The sequence below is a fragment of the Cyprinodon variegatus genome, unplaced genomic scaffold (assembly GCF_000732505.1).
Source record: "Cyprinodon variegatus isolate N-32 unplaced genomic scaffold, C_variegatus-1.0 Scaffold34, whole genome shotgun sequence".
Classification (NCBI taxonomy): Eukaryota; Metazoa; Chordata; class Actinopteri; order Cyprinodontiformes; family Cyprinodontidae; genus Cyprinodon; species Cyprinodon variegatus.
In genome coordinates this window covers 1,130,697-1,157,941 of record NW_015150487.1, presented here as the reverse complement: position 1 = coordinate 1,157,941, position 27,245 = coordinate 1,130,697, and the positions used below count along the sequence as shown (strand labels likewise).

The following is a 27,245-nucleotide window of genomic DNA, read 5'->3' as shown; positions in this document are numbered from 1 at the left end:
ACATCACCAGACCCAAGGGTTCAGCTCTGGAGGGTCTGCTTTACTTTTAGCATCTGTCGCCGAGCTCATTTAAGAAGAATGAACTGTTGTTGCCTTTCTGGCATCACTGTTATGAAAACCTAAAACTCTTTAAGGCAGACCAGCTGCTGCTGGGGTGACCGATGCTTAAAAAAAAAATATATGGAAACTTTCAAATTTAGATTTTCATACTTTAACAGTGGGATTTATCTATTTCGTTTGTTTTTTCATAATCTCAACATTTACCATCCTGGGGGAAAAAAAAGAAATTGTCATCTTTAAGCACTCAATTGATTACAGAGTGAGAGATGCTGGGTGCATCCTGAACAGACTGCCTACCTATCTCAGGTTTTTTTCACAGAGATCAGATACCCAAGAGAACTAAAGATTTACCACGATCCTCAAATCATCCTGCTAACCCTTATAATTCTGCAGGATCTTTCTAACATTTTAAACAACTCTTATTAACTTTGTTAAATGTGGACTGGGATAATATAAATTACATGCAGATTTTAAGCACAGCTTTCCAACTGTGAAAGCTTTAAAAAAAGGATTCAAATCAGAGCATCAATGTTTAGTTCCAATATTAAACCAAACTAATGAGAAACCATGATTTTAAGTTGACTTTTGGCCCAACACTGGTGGAGGATAAAGCTGTACAAATATGCAGTTAGAATATCCAGATCCATCTAGACCAGAGAAGTTGCTTGTGATGTTTTTGGTTTAGGAGTGGCCTTATGTGTCAGTAATAGCCCATATGATGGATGCAGCTTCTCAATTATCCCAGATCTCTTCGAAAAAGAAAAAAATGAAGGCAAAACCCAATCCAGGCAGCAGCTATTCCTGCTGCTGGTGCTCATCGCTCCACACTTTTTCCTTCCACTCAATTTTCCAAATATTATGCTTGGATAAAGCAGACTTTGAACACCCATCTCGCAACAATGGCTTTTGGATGCACCAATAATGAACATAGCTGGATTGTTTACTTTGATTGCGTTGGGCTTTACATTTCATATTTTCAAAAATATCCTTTTTGTTGACGTTATGAGAATGGAAATGTCTTAATCTGCTTTTTTTTTATTCATTGTAAATGAAAATTTGTCTGATAGTTTTTTTTTCCCTAAAATGAACGCTTTTTAGATAATCTTTCATGTCAGTTTAGGCGTTTCTAAACAAATCACAGGACATCAAACATGTTTTCATAGATTTTTCAACTTTTATATTGTTAAAAACAAACAAAAAATAACAGATTAAATAAAATTTACAGTAGACATATGCAATCATTGTGCACTTTAACTACTTCTTCTGATACGTTCTGCACGGCTGTCAACGAAAAACGCAAACACAATGGGGACGTCGGGGTGGAGCTGGAGGGCTGGGCAGGGCAGTCATAGGGAGAGAGAGGAAGAGGACTGAAGAAGTGAGGTAGAGGAGCAGGGATGAAGAAGGAAGCAGTAAAGGAGAAAGGAAGGCCTAAACTTCGTCACTCGGGAACAAAAGAAAAATCACTGAATATATAGATTTCTTTAATTCCTTACATCAATTATATAAATATATTGAACCCTCAAAAAAAAGGAAAACTTCTGAGAAAGAAAAAACAGCGCAATACTGAAACCCACAACAGCAGTAAGGCAAACAGAAAGCGAGAGAGGAGAGCGCAGTGACACTACATGAGAGGAACAGATAAGCAGAGAAAGATAGGAGGAAGTATGAGAGATGGCAGCTGGGGAGAGCAGAAAGGGTGCGCAACTGTGCGTATGAAAATTTATAAATATGTACGATTTGGAGACAATCTGTCAGCAGAGAGGCAGGAGAGAAGCTGCAGCAGAAACGGAGGGATGGAGGAGGAGGAGAAAAGGTTTGACTGAGATCGACTGTCCAGTGTGTTTTTGTGATGTGCTACGTGACCCTGTTGCCTGCACTGTGTTTCTTTGCGTCTTTCGGTCTGTGTGTCTGCGCAGTGTCGTGAGTGTTCTCGTGTCATGGCAGCACACGTTCCACAGCAACAGTGAAACACATGCTCGCGTGTCTTGTGTGCTCTTCTGCTTTATAAATACAAAACAACAAAAACCAATGAATAAAAACAAACAACAAAAAATCTGATTTGCAACCAAACACCAGCCACCTCATGATTCACACCTTCTTCCCTTTTATACATTTGACACATCATGAAACTCAAGTTTGTTTTTTTCCATTTTGATTTTAAATTGTACACTACCAGCAGCCCCCCCCTCAGTTGTCCTTCCTTTTTCACCAAAAGTCTCTTTCTGTGTCTTTCCTCCATGTCTCCTGTCCTCTCACTGAGAGCTGGCTCTCTCCAGCACACGCAGGTCATAGTTCTTTTTGGCGGCCCGAAGTTTGAAGAGGCTGGCTCCGCTGTTGTTGAGTTTGAAGGAAGCACTCTGGGCAGCCATGGTGGTGGGGAACACTGCAACTACTGTGTAGTGGTGCGCTGGATCGTGGCCATCCCCCTTCCCTCCCCCGGCTCCCATGCCGACACCAGACATCGAGCTGGCTCCGGCACAGGGGCCGCAGCCACCCGCTACTCCTCGGCCTCCCTGGGGTTCCTTTAGCCACTGGATTTTAGCGCCACACATCGACAGCTGGTTGAAAAGCTTTTCGGCCTCTGGACGCGAAATCCCCTCCGGCAGGTCTGTTACCTCGAGGACTCGACTCACAACTGGACAAGAACGAAACAAACACAGTGAGCACTTTTTTTTAAAGCTAAGAAGAAGAAAAAAAGATTAATTAGGTTGAGAAAGTTGAATTAAACTGTGGTTTTAGTTCTGGTATGACCTTAGTGCTTTCATAGCTAGATGACCTAATTTTAGTGCTTTTCTTTTCATTGTTAGTTTCCCTTTAAAGCCAACGAGGACAGAAAATGTCCTTAATTACAACAAAATCTCAGCCTTGGCTGTTGAAAGGATTTCAGATGCAGACATTGCATCATGGATAAACAAGTATGAACTAGAGAAAATTCAGATTAACTTCTGTGATGCAGAGATGTAACTGTTTTGAGGCCCTGAGCATTGCTGATTACAGATCCCAACTACTTCTAAGAGATAATCGAATGCTGTTTTTAGACATTCGCATAAAAATAGGTGGACCTCCTAATAGTGGGAAGGAGATATTAGTCAGACAAAAACCTTTGGATTATCTACTGGCACACTCAGAAAACAAATAGATAACCTGGTCAGTTTGTTGTCTTTTGAACATCAAAATAAAATAAAGTTTTCTCTTAAAGATGACCTTGAGGATCCGTGTTTTTATTTTGCACTGATGTAATTGGATCATTAATCTGGGACTCAATGCATTGTTCTACCCCACTATCACAGGATCAGATGATTGGTGTCCAGATCCTCCCTTCATCTAGCATCAATGTTACAGGAAAGATTTTAGCATGTTGTGCCACACATGCTAAACATTGGCTCCTTCCATGTCGCTCTTCATTTTGCAGCTTCATTATTATTAAAGATTACATCATGGAAGATAAAATACCAAATTGCTGACATGAAACTTATGGTTTACAAAATAGATAGCTATATATCTTATTTATGAAGTTTCCAACTTACCAACATCTGTGGTGCCAAGGTCTGTTGATGCGGATTTAAGTGTTTGCTTCTTTCCTCGTGTTCCATGTTTGATTACTCCTTGACTCTAGACAGAGCAACAGATTTCCGTGGAGTCAATAATGCTTTGCAATAACCATATATAACACCAGAGGGCAGTATAGGCAAGTAGGTAAAAGCCAAAAAACCCTGCGGTTTTCTAAAGAAAGTTCTTAAACATTGGTGTTCTACTTGATTAGACCCTTTCCCTGGTTCATTCCCCGAGATACTGGAGATACTGAGAAGGTAACCACAATATAGATAAGCTGTGTTGAGGTGGTAAGAAACCAGAAACAAGCAGGACATTGGTCCCTGAGAAGTAAAGATGGACACCTCTGCCTTGCCCTGAGATCAGTCACAGCCCATTAATAAGGTGCAGAAAGAGGTGAGGCCTGCTAGTAGAGACAGGCTGCTCAGTTAGATCAGGGACAATTTTTATAGTGCCTGCTTTTAAAAGTAAAACACATTCCCTGTCAACATCTTTTCTCTCCACAGTTTTAACTGTCATTTTTGTGATAGCAACATAGTTTATTAAAATAACCAGTTATTATAGGATTTTTTTCCCCAATAAAGTCTCTAAATTTAGAACATTGGTTTCACCTTTAATTGTCAAGATATCAAAACCACCCGGTCACATCAGGCTCTCCTAAATCTGTAACCATCCTGACCAATGGTTCATGGAAGGCTGACTTTGATGATTTAAATAACAACATTTATCAACATCAAACTTTATAAGATGGACTTTAGAGGCTGGCCTTTACTGACCTGGTGGGAGTTATAGGAGGACTGTCCATGCATTAGGGGTGGAGGGCACAGGCTGTACTGGAGGGGCTGCCCCAACAAAGAGTATCGACCATCACCTGAAAAGCAGAAAACACACATTTAAATCCAAACAATCAAGTGTTAATCTATGATGTGGAGAAACACTGGAAAAACAGCTGCTCAGTGAAGCTTAGGGATAAGTCAAAGACAACAGATTTTTTTTTCTGTGTGTATATATATATATATATATACTGGAAAAACAGCTGCTCAGTGAAGCTTAGGGATAAGTCAAAGACAACAGATTTTTTTTTCTGTGTGTATATATATATATATATATATATATATATATATATATATATATATATATATATATATATATATATATATTTTATTTTTTTGTAAGTACAACAGGTTATAATAAAATATCTGATAGTGTTTACTTTTGTTAAATCCTGGGAGTAGCTGATGATAAAACAATATTTTATATTTACCTTCAGCTTTGGAAGAGGTCTAAAAAAAGCATGAAATTAAATATTCAACTTATAAGCAGGAAACACAGCACTAGCTATTTTTTTTATCTCCTTGTTTAGGGTGGGGCAACACTTGCAGAGTATCTGACAGTGCAAAGTGCATTACTGGTGGCATTCAAAGATAAAGTTTTTTTTTTCCTCACTCTTGTTCTTTTGACATTTTGTCCAGGGACATCGGGGTCTGGATTGATGTGGATTTATTTATTTAAACCTTTGTGTTTACCTTGAGCTGGTCCTCCTGGCCGTGGAAACTGGGAGATGAGGGGTAGTGGTCCAAGGCCTGGGCATACACTGTTGACACTCCCGGAGGGAGACGGAGTGGGAGACTGAGTGGGAGAGGCAAGGGGACTCGTCAGCTGAGTGCTGGCCTACATAAAAAAATAAGGATTAGGATAATATGATTCATTTTTAAGTCAAAAGTCTCATTTCATAGCATTTAATTCAATGTAGAAGGTACAGCTTAGAACCCAGAAGTAGCTAAAACAGTAAAGCTTTGTAATAACACCAGTAGAAGACTGAAGATAAACAACAATAATAGGCTATTGAAATAATAAATAGCATCATGCTTTTGTTCACCTGTGGAGTGTTGTCAGGTTTGTAGAGGTCTCCCGGCTTGCTGGCCCTCTGCTCTATACTGTAGTACTTGCAAGGGTTCCACTGAACCAGAGGAGGATTCTGGGAAGGCTGAGGTCCATTGGGAACACTGAGCTGCATGACCATCACCCCAGGCCCAGGTGGAGCCACTCCTGAGAGAGAAAAACAGCAAACATATAAAGTAAAAACAGATTTATTTAGAAGGTATTAGACAGAGAGACACATTGATCTGCATGTAGCCCTGTTGAGTCAAAAAATAGTTTGATCTAGCAAACATGTAGCATTAAACTACTCAATGGAACAATATTCTTCGTAACAAGAAATCAAAAGTAACACCCAAACTTTATATTTCTTAATTCTGCATTTATGGAACTTTCTAAACACAATTTTGTAATTTTTTATGTCAAAAAATTTGCAAAAAATTTTGTCTGTACAAGCAGGAAAAACTTGTTGCTTAACTGTCACAGACACCTCCTGTACCCTCACCACAGACGGGCTGACCTCTAGGTAAAACAAAGCTACGTACTATACAATGACCTGTTTAAAGGGATTGGAACAAGGTTTCAGGCATTTCATTGCTCTTTAAATTGCTTTTATATAATTCATTTTTTTATTCAATATCAGATCTGGATTAAACTCCTGAGTTTTAAGTTTTTAAATAAGCAAAAAAAAGCAAAAATGTTTAAATACATGTTGAACAAAATAAATGAATCGCCACATTATAGTTGATGTCTTATTTTTTTCCTGTGATCCAAAGAATTATCCGTGACTCAAAACCGTGATGTTTCTCTTTTTTTTTTTCTTTTTTTTTTTTAAGACATTTTCACTTGTTATGTTGATCACTTTCCCTCTGTGGTTTGTTTTTGTGAGTACTGCACCTACAGCTGTGTGGAATATAAACATGTACAGCATTTCTATGGGCTCGTGCACATTGCAATCAGACCTGCAGCTAAAAACAGGAACTGGAGGCCCTTCACACAAACTCAATAATTGGCTAGAACACATCATCTTTCAGATCAGTCTTGATTTGAGCTGAGACATTCAGAAAGCAGGGTTAGATGGATCCATCCTACCTGGTATCAGTGGCTTAGGATGCTTTTTTTGGTACTGTAGAGTACTATGCACAAAGGGTTCCCACACCTTGGTTGACATCCAACTCAAGGACCATTTAAGGACTTTCTAGCACAAACTTCTACACACTTAGGGACCACATGCGGCAGAATTTACCTACTGCTGAAAGTTATTACCACCGCCAAGGAGGTTATGGTTACAGGAGAGTTTGTGTGTTTATCCATCTGTGTCCACGATAACTTATTTAAATGAAATTATTATCTGAGGTGTCCCTCATGCCAAGGAACAATTCGATACATTTTGGTGATGATCCAGATCATAGTCTGCATTCAGGAACTTTTTTTAACGATTCCCTGAAATTGTGAGATAGGGATTTTTGGTGACACAAGCAGTTCCCCACTAAACCAGAGGGTGGCAGCAGTGACTATTTACAGCCTCAGAATCTCACTCAAAAACTCTGGAGGAATTTTACTGAAAACAAAAACACAGGAAAAGGGAACGTTGATGTTCTTTTTAGCAGGATCAATTGAAAAATTATGAATGGATTTCATGGAAATCATGCCAAGGAACAATTAATTTAAATGTGGTAATGATCCAGATCATGTGAGAGATTTAGCAATAGGGGCCACAATTTGGGGCAAAAGCTGCTCGGTGAATGTCTGCTCTCTCCGAGTGCTTTTCTAGTTCTTAAATAAGTTCAAGGCAAAGCATATTCAATAAAAGAAACTAAATGACATTAACGCTTATTGGAATAAAAAAAATAAATGTGTTTGAATGTATATTCATATCAATAATATTCATAGTCTCCATACATTCATATTTTCAGTAATGGTGAAATATTCATATACTCCCTAAAGCCATCTAGTGTTGATTTAATAAAAAACTTCAAGTCTACATGTCTTACGACTGTAACAAAGCAAACGTTAAAATGATTATCTTAACACATTAATGCCCCGTGAATCAGACCTGTTTATGCTAGGTAGTCCAATGTCTCTTTTTCACTGGCTCCATTTGGCCTGGCTCTACATCACCCTGCCAACTTTTCAATTGCTGCTTTTTTTAGTACCAATACTGGCTTTTTTACTCATCTCTGCGATATTCATATTAGAGTGTATATTAGTATATTAGAGTGTCATAGTCTGCCGACAGAACGGGTCAAGTACTGCCTGGCATGAGACATTAGCGTGACAATGACTTGGCACAATATTTACTTCAGTTTTGACCAGGGCCACAAAAAAAACCCCAAAAGGTGTTCAGTTTGTTTTCTTCAAACATTGCCTCTTTCAAGGACATTTATTTACAGCTTTACAGCACAAACCTGATCACCCCTGACTGAACTTTTGCCGCATTACCTTTCACCCAGTTTTATAGAACACAGGTGTTTTCTATCATTATCTGATAGGTTATAACTTTTGTTGCATCTCTGTGAGTAAATCTCAAACCAGATATGATCTCAAATGACTAAAAGGTCAAAATAAGTTACTCAAATATTACATCATTTAATTTTCCTGTTAAAATAAAAAGTTTTTTGGTAACAATATTTAAATATATAGAACTTTTTACTAATTTAAACTACTTATTGATGAAGGTCTTACCTGAATATTGCTGTTGCAATGGTTGAGGGTTACAGGGAGACGGTGACTGTGTGATCTGAAACTGCTCTGAGCTGGGGGGCTGCAGATAACCTACCGACGGGCTGCAGAACAAATAAAAAAGAAGATAAAGGTTAGTTTTATTATGTAAATTATATAAAGAAAAACTGTCTACAGTAATCATTTCAAAACAGATTACATGTTTACCAGTTTTCTCAAACATAATATAAAGGTAAGTTCACATGTGAGGTCAAATGGCAAACATTGCAACTGCAGCCTTGTACCTTGTGCTATTTTGCTGTGTGGGTGTGATAACACTGTAGTAGACAGGCATAGGCCCCTGGACAGACTGGCTGACTGGCACCATCACCTGCTGCTGATACTGCTGCTGCACCACCTGCTGATTTTCATTTGCCACTGGCACCTAAAACAAGCAAATTATTATAGCTTATGGTTTGCAAAGGTCAAAGTTAGACAAAAAAATATTGTTTAGGTTTAAATTTCAGATTTCCATGTTAAATTATTACAATCCATCAAATATTAAACAAAATGACAGATTCCTTAATGTTTCATTCAGTTGCAAACATATTTCCACGTGTTGAACAAATTTATGTTAAGGTTTCAGTGAAGTAGAACAACTATTTTTTTTTTTTACCACATTTCTATGGTTGCTTTATCATTAGTGACATAGGTAGCTTAAGACAGCACAAACCTGATATGATGGCATCTGTGGGTACTGAACCATTATGCTTTGCATCTGGGCTCCAATACCCGTCCTTTGAGAATTAAGCAGACCAGGATTTGGAGACTGCTGCACTCCCATCATGTTTTGATAGCTTGGTTGCTGGCTTGGCATCATGGTCTGAAGACCTGATTATAACACAAAAGAGAAGAAAAACAAATGATTTAGAAATATTTTTTGTATTTTAAAAGGGGGTATTTTTAGAGAAGCAGAATCATTTGTTCCAAAATAACTCAAAGTAATTGATTGTCATTGGACCAACCATGTTTTAAATTAATTCTAAAAAGTTAAACCCTAAGTTTTATCAAATCTATGCGTGTTTGCAATCAAAACCCAAAGAAGAGCTACAGTTTTTTTGCAAGTTCTTGCTGACCTCAGTGCCCATTAGTATTGGCAGAGTTCCCTTTTAACTCAAAGTCCATTCTAGCTGTCTACATAGTTTATTTCTCCTAAATCTTATCTGTTAAAACCGCCTACCTTAGAAATCCATGGATCAAATAGTTAAATGCTAATGCTAGCAATATTTTTCTTAAAATATACAGTTTGTGTATCGATCTGTGCCAGGTTGACCTGACTGAATAATGCAGGGAAAAGATTGTTCAAACTAGACCTTTTATCTGGTTGACTCAGTAGGTCTGAGTCAGCATTAGCAAATGATAAGTGAAAGAAAAGGAGTCCATTTTATTTCTATTTGGGTCTCAAGTACATGATTTATAAAATAAGGTTTAACTAAAGCTTATCATTTTTATGAATAAATCACAGGATCACATCTTAGTAACAGAAAAGTAACTAAACTCTCTGTACTGTAGAGGAAAGACGAGTAAAAGTAAATTTATATAAATTTATATTTAGTCCCTCGTTGGGACAAAATGTCCCTCCTTTCCCCGAAACGGGTTCAATGGGAACAGGTCTAGATTAATAATGAGTAAAACTAGACCTAGAGTGATACACATTGTCAGTCTTTTCTATGACTTTATCAAGCAAAAATTGAATAAATGTGTTGCCATCTGCTTCAGAGTGCACATTTATAGGTACAACTGATTAGACCCCCTGTAGAGACACGAGGGCCCAATAACCTCATTTGCAATGATCGAATCAGGAGTCCATGAAGAAACAACTTCTGATACCTGTGGTGCTTAGCTAGTGAAGTTATAGAACAAATTTCATATGCATAATAACTGGAACTTCACTAGAAATATGTTTCCAGGCAAATTACAGAGGCTGAATGTGTCATATCAGATACATTATTTGAAATGATAAAGCTATGCATGCTTCCCCTAAGAACACTGCAGTAGCTTTCTCAGCCATGTTACTCCACTTTGAAACAGCCTATTAAGTCATAAACTCCAGCTGTGATGAGAGATCTTTCACTGTCAGGAAAAGGGGGAATAGAGAAGAAGAAATTTAGAGACTGCAGCATCTAGAACGTCTTGGCAAGCTTTAACACTGATGAAATGTAGCGTAGTATTCTATTGCCTTTGAAGCTAAATAAGTTTTATGTCTATGAATGGCTTTTATTTAAGTAACTTTGGTAAAGTGTGACATTATTTCTGCCGACGCCTATTCTTAAATGGCTCTAATTAGTATATTGTACAAAAGGCTGATTGGGGATTGACCGATAGCTGATAACAGTGAGGTTCATCAGAATGTACTGACCTGACTGCTGACTGGGCGGAGGCATGGGTTGTGTGCGTTGGGGTTGGTAAGACACCTGGTGGGATATCGGTTGGGACACACGGTACTGCTGCCCTGAATTTGGATACTGACCAGCAGGGTAGTAGGATACCTGTATCTAAAGGAGGAAATACATAAAAAAATAAACACAGGGTGGAGGCATAAATCTGAGTGAAGAAAACATGAAACCTCACACAAGAAAAGAAAATGTCCTAAACCATAGCAAAAACCTACAAGTTGTACAAATATTATTTACATATTATTAGGATTTTTAAATTTTACTTGAGATAACTTGAATCAAAGAGATGAGCAAGCACTGTTGTGAAAACCACCATCAATATTAAAACTCTCATTAAATCTCCCATATTAGATTTTGGCCACAGAGGAGCCGACAGAAATTAGCTGGGAGATGTATCCCCCTTTGAAGTTGCCATGGCAAAATAACTAATTGTTGCTTGCTACACTCTGCAAAAGCAGAGGGACAAGAGCACAACAACTCAAACAAGGTCCTTTAAAACAAACCAGCGTTAAACTTACAACGCTTCTCAGAAATAAAGCTATCAAACATATAAAATGAGAGAACAATATTGAGTTGTAAGTAGAAGTCTGAATCAGTTATTTAAATTAGGTTGCATGTTTTTAAATAAGATGACAATTAAAAATTACAATAACTAATAAATCAACATGTCCAGCAGTTTAAAGGTTTTCAAATATTCATGTGAATTTATCGTTCTAATGATAAATAAAAATTCTTATTTTGATAAGGAATCTACGTTTATCAATGTCAACAATGCGATGAAAGCCCACCACTAACCACGACATACGGGAGATATGGGATGTGAAACATTAAGGACAGTCAAAAGGAATAACATAGAGAAGAAACATAGCAATAACTAATTACTGTAAAAAAATAAAAATAAAAAATAGCATCTACTATTATAAACTGATCCCCACCTATAAACTATACAAACTACAGTCTTGTATATACATCCAAATCCACCTTCCCATGAAAACCTGCACAATATTCCCATCCATACTGCAAATCACACTGATGGGATTTCTTCAGTAATAAACTGTAACTAATAAAACTATCCAACCTGCAGCTGTGGAGAAACTGTATTTACTTAAGGGGGATTTTCATGTTATCTGTCCATGTTTTGTTTTTCTTCTTCTCTTTATCTGTAATGAAGACTATTTACATTACCAATGGTCTTTTACATCAAACTACTTATGAACGGACTATGAACAAACTATTGAACGGATTTTCAACACATAGTTGAAGACATATTATTCTCAACTACGAATTATTTTAAAATACTGGTGTTAGGAGCTACACTCAATTAGACAATCTTCTGCTGGGTTAAAAAGACAGATCAGTTTGGATGTGTTCGACTACGTTAAAAAAAAGTCTGTTAAATGCAACATACCTGTTGAGGTGGAGGGGGCTGGATGTAGCCTTGTGGAGGTGGTGGAGCCTGTATGACAGGCTGGGATGGCGGTGGTGGTGGAGGTGGAGGATGAGCATGTCCAGTAGGGGGCTGGTAGCCAGATGGAGGCGGCAAAGGCTGGCCTGTTGTAGCCATGATGTAGCTAGGCTGATGTTGCGGATGCTGCGATAGCACGGTGGGTGGGGGCGGGTACATGGTGGGAGGCTCAGGGTTCTCACTGGAGCCCTGTCGACTCAGTGTCATCTGTGTGAACTGCGTTGTTAGCTCATCTCCCTGTGTAGAATGAGAATGATTGGAATAGTGGGTTTCAATTTATGACAATTACTATTTAAGAAAAACATTAAAAACTGACATGAAAATAAGACTATGATAATAAGACCTAACAAAAATTGGAGCTGAATGAAATTGGTGTCAAAAGAACATGATTTTACGGAAACCTACTTTTTAGAAAATACTCAAATAACTTACCGGTAAGTGTTTAAACAAGAGTTACTTCTATATAAAACCAAACTAAGTTACCGAAAAGTCTGCCTAATGTGGGTGATTGACATAATTCATTGTATTTTGCCATAAGTAAAAACCTGACTGGTATTATAAGCTTTAGGCATGAGCAGTTATTCGCACTGCAAGTTTGAGACAATAACCATTAAAATAATTCTATGTGGAACCGAGTTTCAGAATAAATAATGTGAGGTCATGTTAGGACACCATAAGTCTCAATACTTCACTGTCATTTGCAGGGAGAATGCTCAGCTCAGCTTTTCTCCACAGATAAAAAAAAAAAAAAAAAAAAAAAAAAACAAGAATCAATAAACTTTGTTCCAGACAGAAGCATTGCTTTTTTTTTTTATAAGCCTTTTTCAGATATATTTTCCTTTTGTTAGAAAGTGTTCTTCCTTTAAGAAAAACTGAATTCGACTTGTCAAAGTTTGTAGTGTGGAAAGAGAGCTTTTTTTTTTTTTACTGCGGTTAAAAATAACCATCCAATGTTAGTAAAAGCATATAAAAAAAGCAGAACATGAGTTTTTAGTAGGACATCCTTTAATGTTTGAAATGAAGTTATTAGAGGCATCAGTACCATTGTGTACTGCTGGGGAGGAGAAACTGGCAGGAGAACCTGGGGGCAGGAAGGACTGGAGTAGGAGACAGGCTGAGAGGGCTGCAGAGACGCCACCGGCTAAACGCACCAGAGAAAGACAGAGGGAGGGCAAGTATAGAAGCAGAGCATATAGAAAGGCAAAGATAGAGGGAGCAGAGACAGATGTAAAGAAAGGAAGGAAGGAAAAGAAATAATTATGACGACAGGAAAATGAGGGTTAGACCACAATGGTAAAGTTTTAATGATTAGAAATGAGAGAAATGGAAACTAAAATCATTTTTATTATGCAATATAACCAGCACATAAAATGACTGTTTAAAATACAGAGGGAAAGAAGAAATCAAAGAAAATGTCTGTGGTTGTGTCTTGTTAAATTCACCATTAAACTGCATTTGATCAAACTTCAGTATATGCTATCAGGATTACCTATTTTGTTTCTCTCCAATAATACAGTACAGACATTTAGGTTGTAAATGATACCAAGATAACCTCCAACCACTTCATATTAATTCTATTTCTTCTTTGTTTTTAAATTCTATCAAGGTGATTTACCTGAGCAATCATGTGGTTCCCCATGGGGTGCTGCTGTGGGGTGGGTAGCAGAGCAGTCTGTGGGGGAGCCGGGCCCTGTGGCTGCTGTGGCGGCTGAGATGGGCAGGGTAGGAGGCTACGGCTGGACTGGGACACTGAGGGTGGGGGACAAACATCAGGACTGACTAAGGGCAAGCCTAGTAAGGAACAGGAAGACAAAAACAAGAAATCTACAGCATTTTATTTTCCAAATAATGACCATCAATACATTTACAAAAAGAGTATGATTTCACAAAAATCACAACTTTCAATGTCCTAACTTATACACAACAACCTGCAGGCAATCAAATATGTTTGATTAATTTCTAAGAGAAAATAAATCTAGTTTTCCACTCTTAACTCTTCTGTATCCTTTTCAGGAAATTGTTATTAAAATTGTTACCAAAAATGGAAAAGTACAAGATCAAACTAGATAAAAAAATCCCTCCCATCCGGCATTAGCTGTTCTGAAAGATGAGATATTTTAAAAGCTTTACATGCAAAACACATAATGCAGAAAATACCAATGTAATCAACCAATTAAACCATTAAAAGTTCAAATGACTGCTATGATAGATCTGAAATACATTAAATCAATCTCACTATGTCATTATGGTTTAGATTCAGCAGATCCAGAAATTTGGACAGCGTTTTATTTAACAAAACATTCGATGAGCTTACCATACGATAGCCTATTCTTAAAAAAGGGTGACCACTACAGTAGATGTTGCATATTGCAGTTTATAGAATGTGTTTTGTCATTAACTTGAAAACATCCAGGTAATAAACAGTGCTTGAATGGAGTGCACACAGACTGGCGGATGGTCCTACAGTGTATCTAAAAATAGACTGCATTGAAAAAACAAAGCAGATAGAATAAGTCAGAAACTAACTGATTGTGGCCCGAATCAACCAGTCTAATTATTTCAATTAAATTGATAGATATAAAGAAATTCTATTTAGTTGAAAAGTCATATGCAAATCATACCTAGAGGACTAGTACATGCGGGACCCAAATAATATTTTTTAATGGAGCAAATAATTTATTACTTTCCTATGCCACTTGATAAAAAAAACACTTTTATAAAAATTTTAACTCCTAAAAAAAAAACAGATTCAAATCTGGTCAGTTGCTTTTTGAAAGCTTTGCCAAGATTCAATAGTTTTCTACTTTAAGAAGTCTCCACAGTTACATTTGCCTATATGGTTAAACCTAAAAGCGGAAGTTTGTTTTCATACAGTACTCACACCGTTAAGTTCTACCGTCAAATATTGTTTTACTCAGAGCTCATACACTTAGACAGAAGATGTTGTTTATTCAATATTGAGGGTGTAGCAATCACTTCTCCATCTTAAAAACATACAAATAATTTTCAAGAAAAGGTTGCCATGCAGTCAGTCAGAGCAGATAGTGGCCTGCTTACTTTTGTATGTGGTATTTTGGCATCCTTACCTGCAGCTGTAACAATACAACTTTGTGATTTCTTTCTATATAAAAACTTAATTCAATCTATAGATGCCTTAACTGTAATGAGTTATAGGAGTTTAGCTTTAGTCCTTACCAGAGCGAGAGCCTTTGCCGCTTCCCTGTGATCCTTTGTTGCTGCCAAGGCTGTCCCCTCTGGTGAGGATGGAAATGCCAGAGAAGCTGCTGGCCTTAGTCACAGGTGGCCGGAGGGTTCGGTTAGAACTGTCCGAGTCCGTACTGCTCCAGGGTCGGGGATCCAGGCACTTCATATCACTGTCTGTGCTGCTTTGACGGCTGCTTGATGCCCGGCTAGAGCTCTCGCGATTCCCTCTATAAAACAGTAACACAAGAGTGAAGATATTACAATGACCACAGTGAAATAGAGAGAATGGAGTAAACTTCTCAAGTGCAAGAAGTTAACAATAGACAGTCAGAAGGGAGTCACCATGTACAGAGGCACCTAAAATTATTCAACCCCTGCAACAAACTATTTTTTTTGTCCTAAATGCCAAAGCTTTTCAATAATAATAAGCTTTCTAGTATGTTACATTATCTTTCACAAGCCTAGGTGGACTCTTAAAAAGTGCTGGGATCACTTTTTGAAGGTCCAAAGATCCCAAAGTTTCAGTTTCCTTATAGACAGCAAAATATCCCAGGGTTTTCTGCTACTTTAATGAATCCATCTTGACTCCATACGCTGCACAGAAGAAGCAAAACATTTCCAGAGTCTAACTTGGCCAATTCTATATGCTATAATGTAAACATAGTCTTCTTCTCCTCCTATACTACATCATTCCTCTTTCAGACATGCCATAATCCATAAGGATTAAAAAAAATAGGTTTAAGACACCCTACCACTGAACAGAAACCTTAAAATCCTGAGGATGAGTTGTAAGTTGTAAGGAAATTTTAGCTTGATCTTTTGTTGTGCTTTTTGGTCAGCAGAGGTGCAAATGCTGCAGTTTAGGCACCAAGCCCTTTAGCATTTGGTGCACCAAACCGGAAACTTCGTGTTCTTCAACATGAAGCTGACATAGAGACTGTAATTTGAACTTTTAGGAAATATGCTTTCCTGCAACTTTTCAAAAAACATTTAGTGATGGGATATTGGGGGGTTAACACTTCATAGTCATTTCAAGTAGAATTTAGAGCTCAGTTCTTATAAAATCCTTGTGATATTAGTCCATGTAGTGACATTGTCTGTGTAGTGGTAATGCTAACATCTGGAAATGTCAGCATTTGGAAATAAAACACATTTTTAGGGGTTGAATAATATTACATGCTACTGTCAGTAGGTCAAAGGAGAGATGGGCTATATGTAACAAGGATTTTTTGCTAATTTAGAAGTTGAAACAAAGTGGAGGTAGACATAAAGAAGGGGCAGGTACAGTAGAGTAAGGTGGTTGGGAAGGATACACTTTAACAAGACTGAAAAAGAACATTCAACAAAAGATGCATAGTGGTTGGTTTTGTTTAACCAAAGTACGATAACAGGCAACGTACCAAAAGCAAATTGTTTTTAGTTTTCAAGTAAACAACCACACACACACACATTCCCACAAACAAACCCACACATGGGTAGAACATGCATGCAGTGGGGAAATATGTGTAACATCAATTGGGTGTAAAGGAATATATGACAAGATGAGACAAGAGTTCCATGACTTTAACTGACAACACAGCAAAAGCATGTAAGACTTTGGACACAGCTTATAGTAAAACTGATGAATAAACCACATCAAAATGTGCTAAACATTTAAATACAATTAAAAAAACAAGTACAAAAAATAAATAAGCTGAATATCTTTTTAAGGAACACTAAATGTACAAACAATATGATATAAAAGAGCATCAACACTCAGATTCACACACACCACCCACAAGGTGAACACCAAGCATTTTAGCTCTATGCCAACTTTTTGTACTGTGCAGCTGTTACCTGCTCTAGAGCAGTGGTTCTCAACCTTTTTGAGTTGCGACCCCAAATTTAACATGCACTGCCGTCCATGACCCCCGTTCCAATGCCTGATCAATATACTTATAGGTAACATTTACATAACCACACAAGCACTGAACTCACCTCAGCTATAAGTCTCTTTATCATCTTATTTTGAAACTAACTTGGATTCTTTGAAAACAAAGCAGTATCAATGTCGCTACATCACATGATTTTGTGGTTGAAAAAGGTAAACAAAAAAAAACCTTTTAAATGAAATAAAACCATAACAGTGTGCTAAAGTAAAAACACAAGAAAATATCCCATGTTTAATTTTAAATGTCTTTGTTTCTGAGAACTTGAAAAATAACTTCCAGGTTAAAAGCAGAGTTGTTTTTTTGCAACTATTTAACATACTTTGTTTGAACAGAGCAGCTCTTTATTAGAAACGGCAGAGATCACTCAACCCTGAAGTGTCGCGATCTCTATGCGTTTATAGTTTTAGCCCAGGAAACGTCTTTTTGCATAAATGTTTGGATGCAAATGGAAACAGCACATCAGTTTGAGCTTTTAATAGTACTGCATACTGTTGCTAATGACAACCAGAACTCATGCAGCACAGATGCAGAGAACTAGCAATCTATAATGTGCAATGAGAGAACAGATCGAGCAGGGTATTCTGCAGCTCTGATGGCGTGGTGGTGAAATAAAGGCATATCCTTACTGAAACTTTCAACAAGGCTCCGGAGGTGAGAGGCTATAATTCTTTTTATAGCTTAAATGGTTATGCCATACCTCTCCATAAAGACCTCAATCTCTGAGCATTAACTATTTCCCCCCCATCCATTCAAAGAGCCCACCGCTCCAGCTTTCTCTTAAATGCTGGGAAGGTACTGGACAGGTTTGTTGCTGTTGTTTTGGTGAAGCCAAGTTACGGCCGACAGGAACTAGTTTTGAATAATATATTGCCTGTTTGAGACAAACTGCTCACCATCTTTCTAATATCTGGTCAGAAGCTACATTAATTTTACACATTTATATTCTTCCAAAAGGATTTGGAGACCCCCAGAAATCATGTCACAAACCCAATTGTGGTTGTGATCCCAAGGTTGAGAATGTCTGCTCTAAAGCATTTTGTGTATTAAAAGTAACATTTCAGCAATTTCCAAATGAAAACAGTATTTTAGCTGCTAACACCCGTTATCTTAGTGTGAGTGGTGTCTATATAGGTGTCTATATATGTGCTCTGATAAAACTAACCTGATGCTGGTTATAAAACTCTACTGAACAGCAAGTAGGATTTAGTATGACTCATGAATAATTCAACAAGACTAATTAATGGAGGAACTAGTTTAAGGCCACCCTCTGCACATCATCTTAAGAAAGGGAAGGGTGGCTGCAGAGATGCTCTCTGAGCAGGCTGACACACACTTGTTTAACTCTGCAGGCAAAGATGACACCATGTTTAGCAAGAAGAGAGAGCTGCTGATCACATGACACTTCATCTCGTCGAATTTGTCTAACCAGTCATCATTTCAAATAAAAACAAAGCATCAATGACAAAGATGCTGAATACAATTAGGATAGAAGAAAATGTTTAATCTGCGATACCGTCATCAGCTAATTTAGCAATCAAACAAAATTTAACTATGTTAACAGTCTATGAAACACCCAATTTGCTAAGAGGGCATCCCACTACGAGCAGTTATTAGTACAACACTGTACATAAGTATATGTATATTTGTCATTGAGGATGAAAATCCTTCTCTGTAAATGTGATCTATCAAGAATTGCTCTAATGAGACAGTTTTACCTTCACCTGGTAAATAAATCTCCAATTAAGCAACTATGCCATGCTTATATTATTAATCAGTTATATTAAAAAAAGCAAAAAGATCAGTGGAATAATCCATTAGCAGAACAATCATAGTCACAGCCCTAAAATCTGATACTAGTAAACTGTTTTAGTCAGCATGGCAGCCATGGAAAATTGTATATTGCATGTACCGTCTAGCTCATGTTGCCATAGGTTACCACTGTGACCTTTAAAGAATCCTACATCAGGGTAGTACTTTATAGGTGTGTTATTAGACCTTAATTACACCCATGGGAAATCAATACAATGGATGAGATCAATATATTGGATGTGGATTAAAAGAAGAACATCTTAAAAGATTTTGTGGAGAAAAAACATATTCAGGTATTCTCAACAAATGATCATAATAGGAGTGAGACAAAAGACAATATCTTACACTGTAAGAACCTGATTTTCCCCCTAAAGGTTGATTACAATTTATGTCTTAACTTAACCTTAGGAATGGAGCAAGAGACAATGGGCTGATTAAAGCCACTATGCTACATGATGCTGCTATGAAGTAACAAACCCTAACCCAAACAGAAAAAGAACATCTAAAAAGAATTCCCGTATTTGTCAATATTTAATTTAACTAAAAATATTAATTCATTAGTGAGATTAGTCCACCTAAAAAAACAAAACAAAAAAACATTTACTTACGGAAGAAGAAAAAAAACAATTTTTTTCTATTACATTAGAGGTTATTAATGAAACTTCTGAGTCACGGTCAAATAAATGTGCAAATATATTCTCATACTTTTTTAGGTGAAATACCGAAAACAAACAACTAAATCAACCACAAAACAAAAAGATCACTGTGGAATTGATGCAGAAGATATGTTCCATTATGGTTGAAGGGTGGATGGGTGATTAGATCAACTTCCAGTGAAATTACAAAGCAGCCATGCATCCACGGTGCATTGTTAAAATAGCCATTTATCAGCCCGTTACGTCAAGCAAAGATAATAATCACCACACGTCACCAATGTCATCACCAAACCACTTTCAAAAAAAATGGGCATGGCAACACACTAGTGGGTCAGCAGCTCCCCAATACCTAAAGATCTGCCTCCTCTTTTGAGAGCTAGAGCAGTAGCCCTCAGTGGGAAATCTGTTGGGGTTAACATTAGAAGAAAACGCTCAGGTTACAGATCTGAATAGGACAAGGAAAGGGCCTGAATAAAAAGAAAGGTGGGAGGTAGAAGTAGGGACAGTTAAAAGGGATACAGAACAAAGGGGGTAGCGAAAAATGCGCACAAGGCAGAAATTTAACTCGAAAGAAGCCCATGCTGCTTCTATGTCTCCCTCTCAGCAAATTTCGCTCTCATCTAACAAGCTTAATGTAAAGTGTGTGCTGGGATGGACCCTGACTGCTGTGTGACTGAACTCTGTAGTAAAGACTGCGGAAAGTTCAGGATAAAACTGATAAAAACTGAAAACCATAAGAGTCATGATAAATTTAGCAATATGATCTCAGTACAAATTTGAAACTTATGGTATAATACTGGATACCAGTGTTGATTTGGATTTATATTGATCGTCATTACAAAATAAATAAATATATGTACAATGTCTGAGTAGCGATGTCTTCGGATCCTTTCTACATAACTGAAACTTAAACAAGTACTATACATTATTAAAGAGGTGAAAACAACTGCTATAATAAACACACAAAAGTATCCAAAAAAAAATCATCAATTTACCTGTTATCATTGATGTATCCATTTTGAGACGACTGCAAAAAAAAGGACACCTGCACATTATGAAATGTATAATTCTATTAGTAACATATTCCCAACATCATTTTAGCTTGTTAACATTTCAAATCCTTCTACTAAATGGATGCAAGTACAGCTTAACATCTGGTCTTTTCAGATCTAAAGCTTCAAGCAACAAAAAACAAGATCCATTACCTTCCTAAACTACTGCCTGGAATACGATCCTTCTCAATATAACTCATTAAGAATATCAAATATTTTAGGCAAGACATATAGGTGACATAATGCTGGTAATAATGCCAAAAAACAGACTTTGGTCCTGGTTTAGCTCTGCAATAGTTCTGTTGGAGCTTCCCCAAACCTGAAGTTCACTACCCCTTAAATGACAAATATAAATATTTGTAGGCACTGGATGATTTCAACTGACTAGATTAAAGGTAAAACATTTTTTATATTTGCCATTAAAATAAGTTACCGGTATATAAGTTTATCAAAAAAAAAAGTCATCATAAATGATGATTAAAATAAGATTTTCAATGCTTAATTTTTCCTTTTAAAATATTCTAACATACGTTTCCAGTTTAATCAAACTAAAAGCATACTTTCTATCTTGTTATACCTGTGGGAATAATCTCTACTAAAATAACATCCTACAAACTGTATCACAGTTTATTTTATTCTGTCAATCTGAAAGTAAAGGATTCTACTTTCTGCAAGGATGTAATTCTGGAATTATGAATGAAAGCAAATGCAGTGTACGGTCCTTACACTCATTGTCTAATTTTACTTTTAAGAAATAAAATGTTTACAGACTGAGGTTGAGGCATCTAGAGCAGGTTTAATTGCTGGATGACTAAAAACCAGCAGCATAGAACTTGTTGCAAAGGTGAAATAAAGCGGAGTTTTAAAAGTTCACAAAAGTAGGCTTGGAAATCGATGGTCTACACAAACAAAAAACTATTTTGATTTGGCCGTTATTTACTAGGAAGTCCCTTACTAAAATATTGTTTTCAGGTAGACCAGTCCAAGCGACACCTCCTGTCAGCTGTCATCTATAGTATAATTTCTGTGCCACCGAACTAAGTGTGCAGTTACCACAGTGAGAACGATGTGCCGCGTTCAAAACTACAAACCCTCACTCAAAATCTGTCTGCTGACGCTCAACGCTGACTAAGTGGACTGAACAACGCATCAGTGTGCACTTGACTTCATCTCTGCGCTCATTCAGCTCCAGTTTTTATTTTCCTGAGCAACGAGCCTAAACTACGTGTGATAAATGTTTTCGTCTTGTTGCCAGGATTTCTTTCTACCAGCTGTTATGAGCGGATACAACACTTTCTTTGGTTTTGAACCAATAAATGCTTATATTATATTTTTTTTTTATTTTACTGCAGATGTTTTGACATGGATCAGCATAAGAAGAGACATTCTTTGTCTTAAGTCTAACCAGGGATTAACAAAATAATAAAATGCTGAAAATAAGAAAACATTTTCCACATGTCATTTAGGCCAGCTGCTCAGGAAAAAAACTTCTCTAACTATATTAAAATATATATTAATAAAGTACATTTAAGTGTTAATTTAATTACATTCCAATGTTTTGTTTTTTCTTACATCCTCCAGCTTGGCTTTGTAATTCCTGCTGGTGTGCAGTATTTTGAGTATTTGCTTAGAATAAAAAAAGGGCTGTCTTTGATTTGTTGGCACTGTGGTTTATTTACAAACAGTATTAAAAATCATGAGTGTAGAAATGAACCTGAGCGTGTAAGAAGTAGAGCGCATGGCAGATAGGTTTTGAGCGAGGGTGTGTTAGTTTAAAAGTTGCACATCATTTTACTGCACGCTCAGTTCAGTGGCACAAAAATAAAGCCAAACTATATTTTGCATTAAGATCTATTACAAATATTTATCCATTATGTTCTCCCACCACAAATTTTTTAAAATACTTTTTTAGATTGGTAAACTAATAAAAAAAAATATTTAAAAAATCCTATCATCTGATGATGTTAAGTCTATATTTACAGCTTAGTAATAAGGTAGTTGAGAGCTACATACTCATCATCTTAACCAGTGAGTATTGCAACGTCAACATTAAATACTTACTTCTCGGGCAAAGATCCTGTCTCGTACCCGCTGATATTCTTCCTCTCTCTCTTCAATAGATTTGCTACGCCTCCCGTCCTGCAGTGGCACACGGATCTAGAAATTGAAAGAAAAAAAATCTAACATTCCAAAAAGCTAAATGCAGGGCTAAACTTTCCAATACTGGGAAATCATGCACATGTTAAAAAAAAGAAAAACATCAAGAATGAATTGTGAATCAAAAGTAATAACTGAAATACATACAATAATGATTAAAAACAAACTCATACAAAAATATATTTCTCTTCAAGACAGCCAACAGTCCCAAAGCTATTTACCCTTACGTCAAGTAATGTATTTTTTTATTTTCAAAGCAAAGGAAAGATGCAGCAGTTGTTACTTTCAAAGTGGAAAAAGTAAATAAAACATCCTCCGATTTCCAAACTTACCAGCAAGATCATTTTTAAAAACATAGAAGATGATGCAAGTGTGACTTGTAGAGAGGAGCAGGGTGAGCAAACCACAAAATCCTACTCAGATTTGCAAAAACTACTGTCATAAAAAATAACAGCTCTAATAAAGATGTAAGCCTTCTCCTTTGCATTACTGAAATTGTATCTATCCACCTTAAAAATAGATCTAATTCATACAAAGTCCTAAATTTTGGCAAGTTAGAGCTCAGATTATATATTTAAGAATCTGTGTTGTTGTTTTTTTAATAGTCACACTAATAAGAGTTTGCTGTACAACAATTTAATGATAATTTGACATTTTAGTACAACTGAAAAAGCAATATGTCTGTGACCCTACATGTATGTTAAAGCAGCCATAACAGAATTTAAGTGAAAAAATAAATTAAAAAAGAACCTCTCTAAAGTTTACATTCAATGCAGGTCACTTTAGTGGCTCCATGGTTAATTACTAAAGCATGGAGATATTAAAGGGACAAATGATTACGGTGCAATAGGTACAGAAATGCCAAACAGCATACCTGATTATCATCTTTGTCCATACTAGCATCATCTCTTTTAAGGATGAACTTCTTCTGGAAGTCCATGTTACGTTCATCCTTGATGTGTTCAGAAAACCGTTGTTCTGGGCTATAGAAGAAAATACCATTGAAATTATTCTTCAGAGGCTAAAAAAAAAGCATATAACTACATAACAGAGAAGGCAAATAATAAAGAACATAACAGCTTAAAAATGTAAAAGGCTTTTGAAGGGAAAATATGAATGTGACTTTATACTGCATATCTACACACTTTGCTTGTTGACTCACTTTTGCAATCATATTTCTCAATAGCTATCTTTACATGCACATATTTTCAAGATTGGAGTAAAATGTTTCAGACTAAATAAATAAATAAACATGATTGTTCCATTAATAATAAGCATAAAATGGCCCACTGGACCAAAAAGGACTCATGTAAACATGCCGATCTGAATATTCTGATAACAGCCAGTCAAAAGAATGAGCTATTCAAGGTGGAAATTCAGCAGATTGACGCAGCGAGCACATGTGCATCAGGTCAGCTCGCCATAGTCAAAACTTTATCCTGATAAGTGTTTGCATTCATGCCGATTGAACTGTCAATCGGCATAAATCGCTCCTCTTTAGTCAGATTACACTTTCATTTTGATTTGAATCTTATCAGGATTTATCAATATTTTCCGTTCTGAACATCTGTTTGATTTGCTTTGTTAAAGAGCAACTGATAAATATTGAATTGTTTGGCAGTTTAACTCTAAAACCCTTTTTCTTTGTATACAAGAAGTACGGTTGAGAATTTTTTTTTTCTAAAATAAAAGAATGCAGCAGATATTTTTAAAAGAAAAGGTCCTTGTTGATAAACAGTTGCAATTAATTGCCCTCTCATCTCCAAACTAACATGTCCATGGGGAATTGTTGCATATTGCTGCTTCCTCTATTGTACATATCCAGGTCAGAGTTTGAGTCCTTTGTTTTTTTTTTAGGTTGTAACTTAAGTTTTTTTTTCCCAATGTTCTTACATGAGCCTCAGTCAAGCGCCTTTCTTAACATAAACTTAAAGCATTTTATTCCCTGTGTGTGGTGATTTGGATAACCAGCCATGTCATCTTCCATAATGTCACCTTTTTTAACTGAGCAGAAATGACTTAAGTTTATCCGTTGTTATATTCTTGCTAAAACTCTACATTTTAGACCAATTCATCTATAGATGAATAATACATTTTGAACACACTCACATGCGCGTGTTGCCCGTCTTATTGATTATGACGGCCTTTCCAGTCTGATCCACATTGTGATCCATGCCGAAATAGGCGGCCACACGGTGCAACAGCATTCGATGATACGAAGTCATCTGGGGAAACTTCTTGTACTGGTTACTGAAGGTGGACAAAGACGTAATAAAGGAATTAAACAAATCCTTAATAAGTACCCAACAATATTTCATTCATGAGCTCTTCTGTTAAGTATTTTTTGCAGAGTATTGGAAATGTATAAACAGAGGCAATAAGTCAGGTTTATAACTATAATTAGGGCAACACAGCATTAACAAAGCATATAAATGGTTAAACTGTTGATTGCTGATAACCATATAAGTAACAAATAACCTACATTTCTGTCTTTCACAATATCAGGTTCTTCCAATCAATCTCTGCAAGTTGCATTATCTCAGTCTTTAAAATTTATATCAAATGTGGGTTTAAAAAGACATAGAAAGACATTCAAACTGGCTAGAAATATTGTTGGCATGATAGTATGGTACCCAAAACAGTAGATTCCATGCAGCACATTCAAGTGTAATAATGCATATATTAATACTGTCATGAAATTAACTTTACTGAGTAGCTCTAAAGTACTACAGTTAATATTAGCACATAATGAGGATTCTGCAAATAATGGGTTAATCAAGTTTAAACTTACTCTTATGAAAACATCAAAATAGATTGAGGCATTGTTGTTGTTGTGTATTAATACAAATCTCAATATATTATGAATACATTTAAAAATTGTTTTATAATTGCCAGACTTACTTGTTGTCATTAATGAACTCCAGGATATCTTGTTCTAGTTTAAGCAGCATCATTCGATCCCTAGAAGGTCACAGGAAGAGACTGCGCTAAGTCCTTGATTTATAAAGTAGCAAACTTACCATCTTAGTTTGAGAAGTTATTCAAATAAAAACTAATTTCTATATCAGGACTATATATATATATTCACATGCATTTTAAATGTATTAACCTAATGATCAAAAGTCTACATGAGGACAAACTGAACAGAAACATGCAATAGTGTTTAGTAGTGATCATACCTGGGATTGTTTTTCAGTGTGTTGACCAAAAACTCATGTACATCAATGCCTGTGGAGTCGGTGTATTCCTGACTGGAATCTGCCACAGAAAAACAAATTTGAATGAATACCATTTCATTAAAAAAAAAAAATCTAACAAAAACATTAAAAGAAAAACAGCCAGGTCCAGTGTGAAGCCTGAACCTATGGTTTATCCCATCTTCTCTAATGACATCCCAGGCTGCTGAAAAAGAAATAGCCATTTCATGTCTTAGTAAGTAGACTGATGCAGGCAGTGTATGATGATTGCACATCTAAACACCCTCTAGAGGGCAACATTACTGCTACACTACACTGATACACAGGTGAGCCATTTCATCTCTGCTTCCTTCAAAATAATGACCTGACTGAGTAATCCTGCAATAATTTTAGGTCTGATTTTACCATTATGGTTGTATTTTTGACTCTGCTTTAAAAATCCAACTTGGCACCAATCAGGAGAATCACTTATCAGACACTACAGGGCCGGTCTATAAAGGCCAACAACTTATCCTGGTGTTGTTAGACCATCCTTAAAAAAAATAGAAAGAGGTAGTTTTGTCACTGATCTGCCTAAAAAAAATGTTAAACTACAAAAAAAATTAACCATGAAGAAAATTGTGATTAGAAATTGAAAAATGTCCGTACTGCAACTTTAAATGTCCACTTTCCAGGTAATGTGAAAGACTGAAGCACATACACCTGCACAGACTGCAAACTCTTCTGCTGAACCCATATATGCAACTTTGTACTCAGTTCTGAAAGCAGTGATACAAACTTTGTTCTAAACCCAGTGTTGAACATGGTGGAATTGATCATATATAAACATTTAAGCCCAATGTTGGCCATTTAACCATTTTCTCAATATATCCAAAAATGTATAGTTATTGTAATGACAGCCTGCGCGATCTGTATACTGAATAAAAACAAAAAATAGTTGGTTCCATGGCTTTTTTGTTTTACGTCACTGTTTGGTCAACTACACTGAAGATTGAAGTGTACATAATGAGTATTCAAATGGAGCACACCAATGGATCTCTTCAGATTTGATGCCTAACCTCTTCATAGATAAGGGTAGTTATTAAACAGTAGAAAGAGACACAATAGCTGTGTCTTTTACTTTAGAGATATGCCTATTTCTTTTCCATGAGACGTCTAATGCAC

At 36.5% G+C, this 27,245-nt stretch overlaps 1 protein-coding gene across 13 annotated transcripts in view; it reads right to left on the bottom strand.

The window, feature by feature from the left end:
- Positions 1-1,229: 1,229 nt before the first annotated feature.
- The window catches only part of r3hdm2 (R3H domain containing 2), a 58,121-nt gene continuing 32,105 nt past the window's right edge, over positions 1,230-27,245 (bottom strand). For 3 of the 13 annotated variants that reach the window (XM_015402918.1, XM_015402931.1, XM_015402923.1), the window contains exons 8-27: positions 26,064-26,142; positions 25,786-25,845; positions 24,994-25,134; positions 23,759-23,867; positions 22,789-22,884; positions 20,671-20,720; positions 20,025-20,078; positions 15,271-15,506; positions 13,691-13,899; positions 13,118-13,216; positions 12,019-12,312; positions 10,574-10,709; positions 8,888-9,045; positions 8,460-8,599; positions 8,179-8,279; positions 5,495-5,664; positions 5,142-5,286; positions 4,392-4,486; positions 3,591-3,675; positions 1,231-2,698 (exon numbers count right to left, since the gene is read on the bottom strand). In XM_015402918.1, the coding sequence (XP_015258404.1) occupies positions 2,316-2,698; positions 3,591-3,675; positions 4,392-4,486; positions 5,142-5,286; positions 5,495-5,664; positions 8,179-8,279; positions 8,460-8,599; positions 8,888-9,045; positions 10,574-10,709; positions 12,019-12,312; positions 13,118-13,216; positions 13,691-13,899; positions 15,271-15,506; positions 20,025-20,078; positions 20,671-20,720; positions 22,789-22,884; positions 23,759-23,867; positions 24,994-25,134; positions 25,786-25,845; positions 26,064-26,142 (2,840 nt within the window). In that variant the 3' untranslated portion in view covers positions 1,231-2,315. Of the gene's footprint in view, positions 2,699-3,590; positions 3,676-4,391; positions 4,487-5,141; positions 5,287-5,494; positions 5,665-8,178; positions 8,280-8,459; positions 8,600-8,887; positions 9,046-10,573; positions 10,710-12,018; positions 12,313-13,117; positions 13,217-13,690; positions 13,900-15,270; positions 15,507-20,024; positions 20,079-20,670; positions 20,721-22,788; positions 22,885-23,758; positions 23,868-24,993; positions 25,135-25,785; positions 25,846-26,063; positions 26,143-27,245 lie in introns of all 13 variants that reach the window. The other 10 variants (XM_015402955.1, XM_015402940.1, XM_015402946.1 and 7 more) reach the window with 10 other exon arrangements.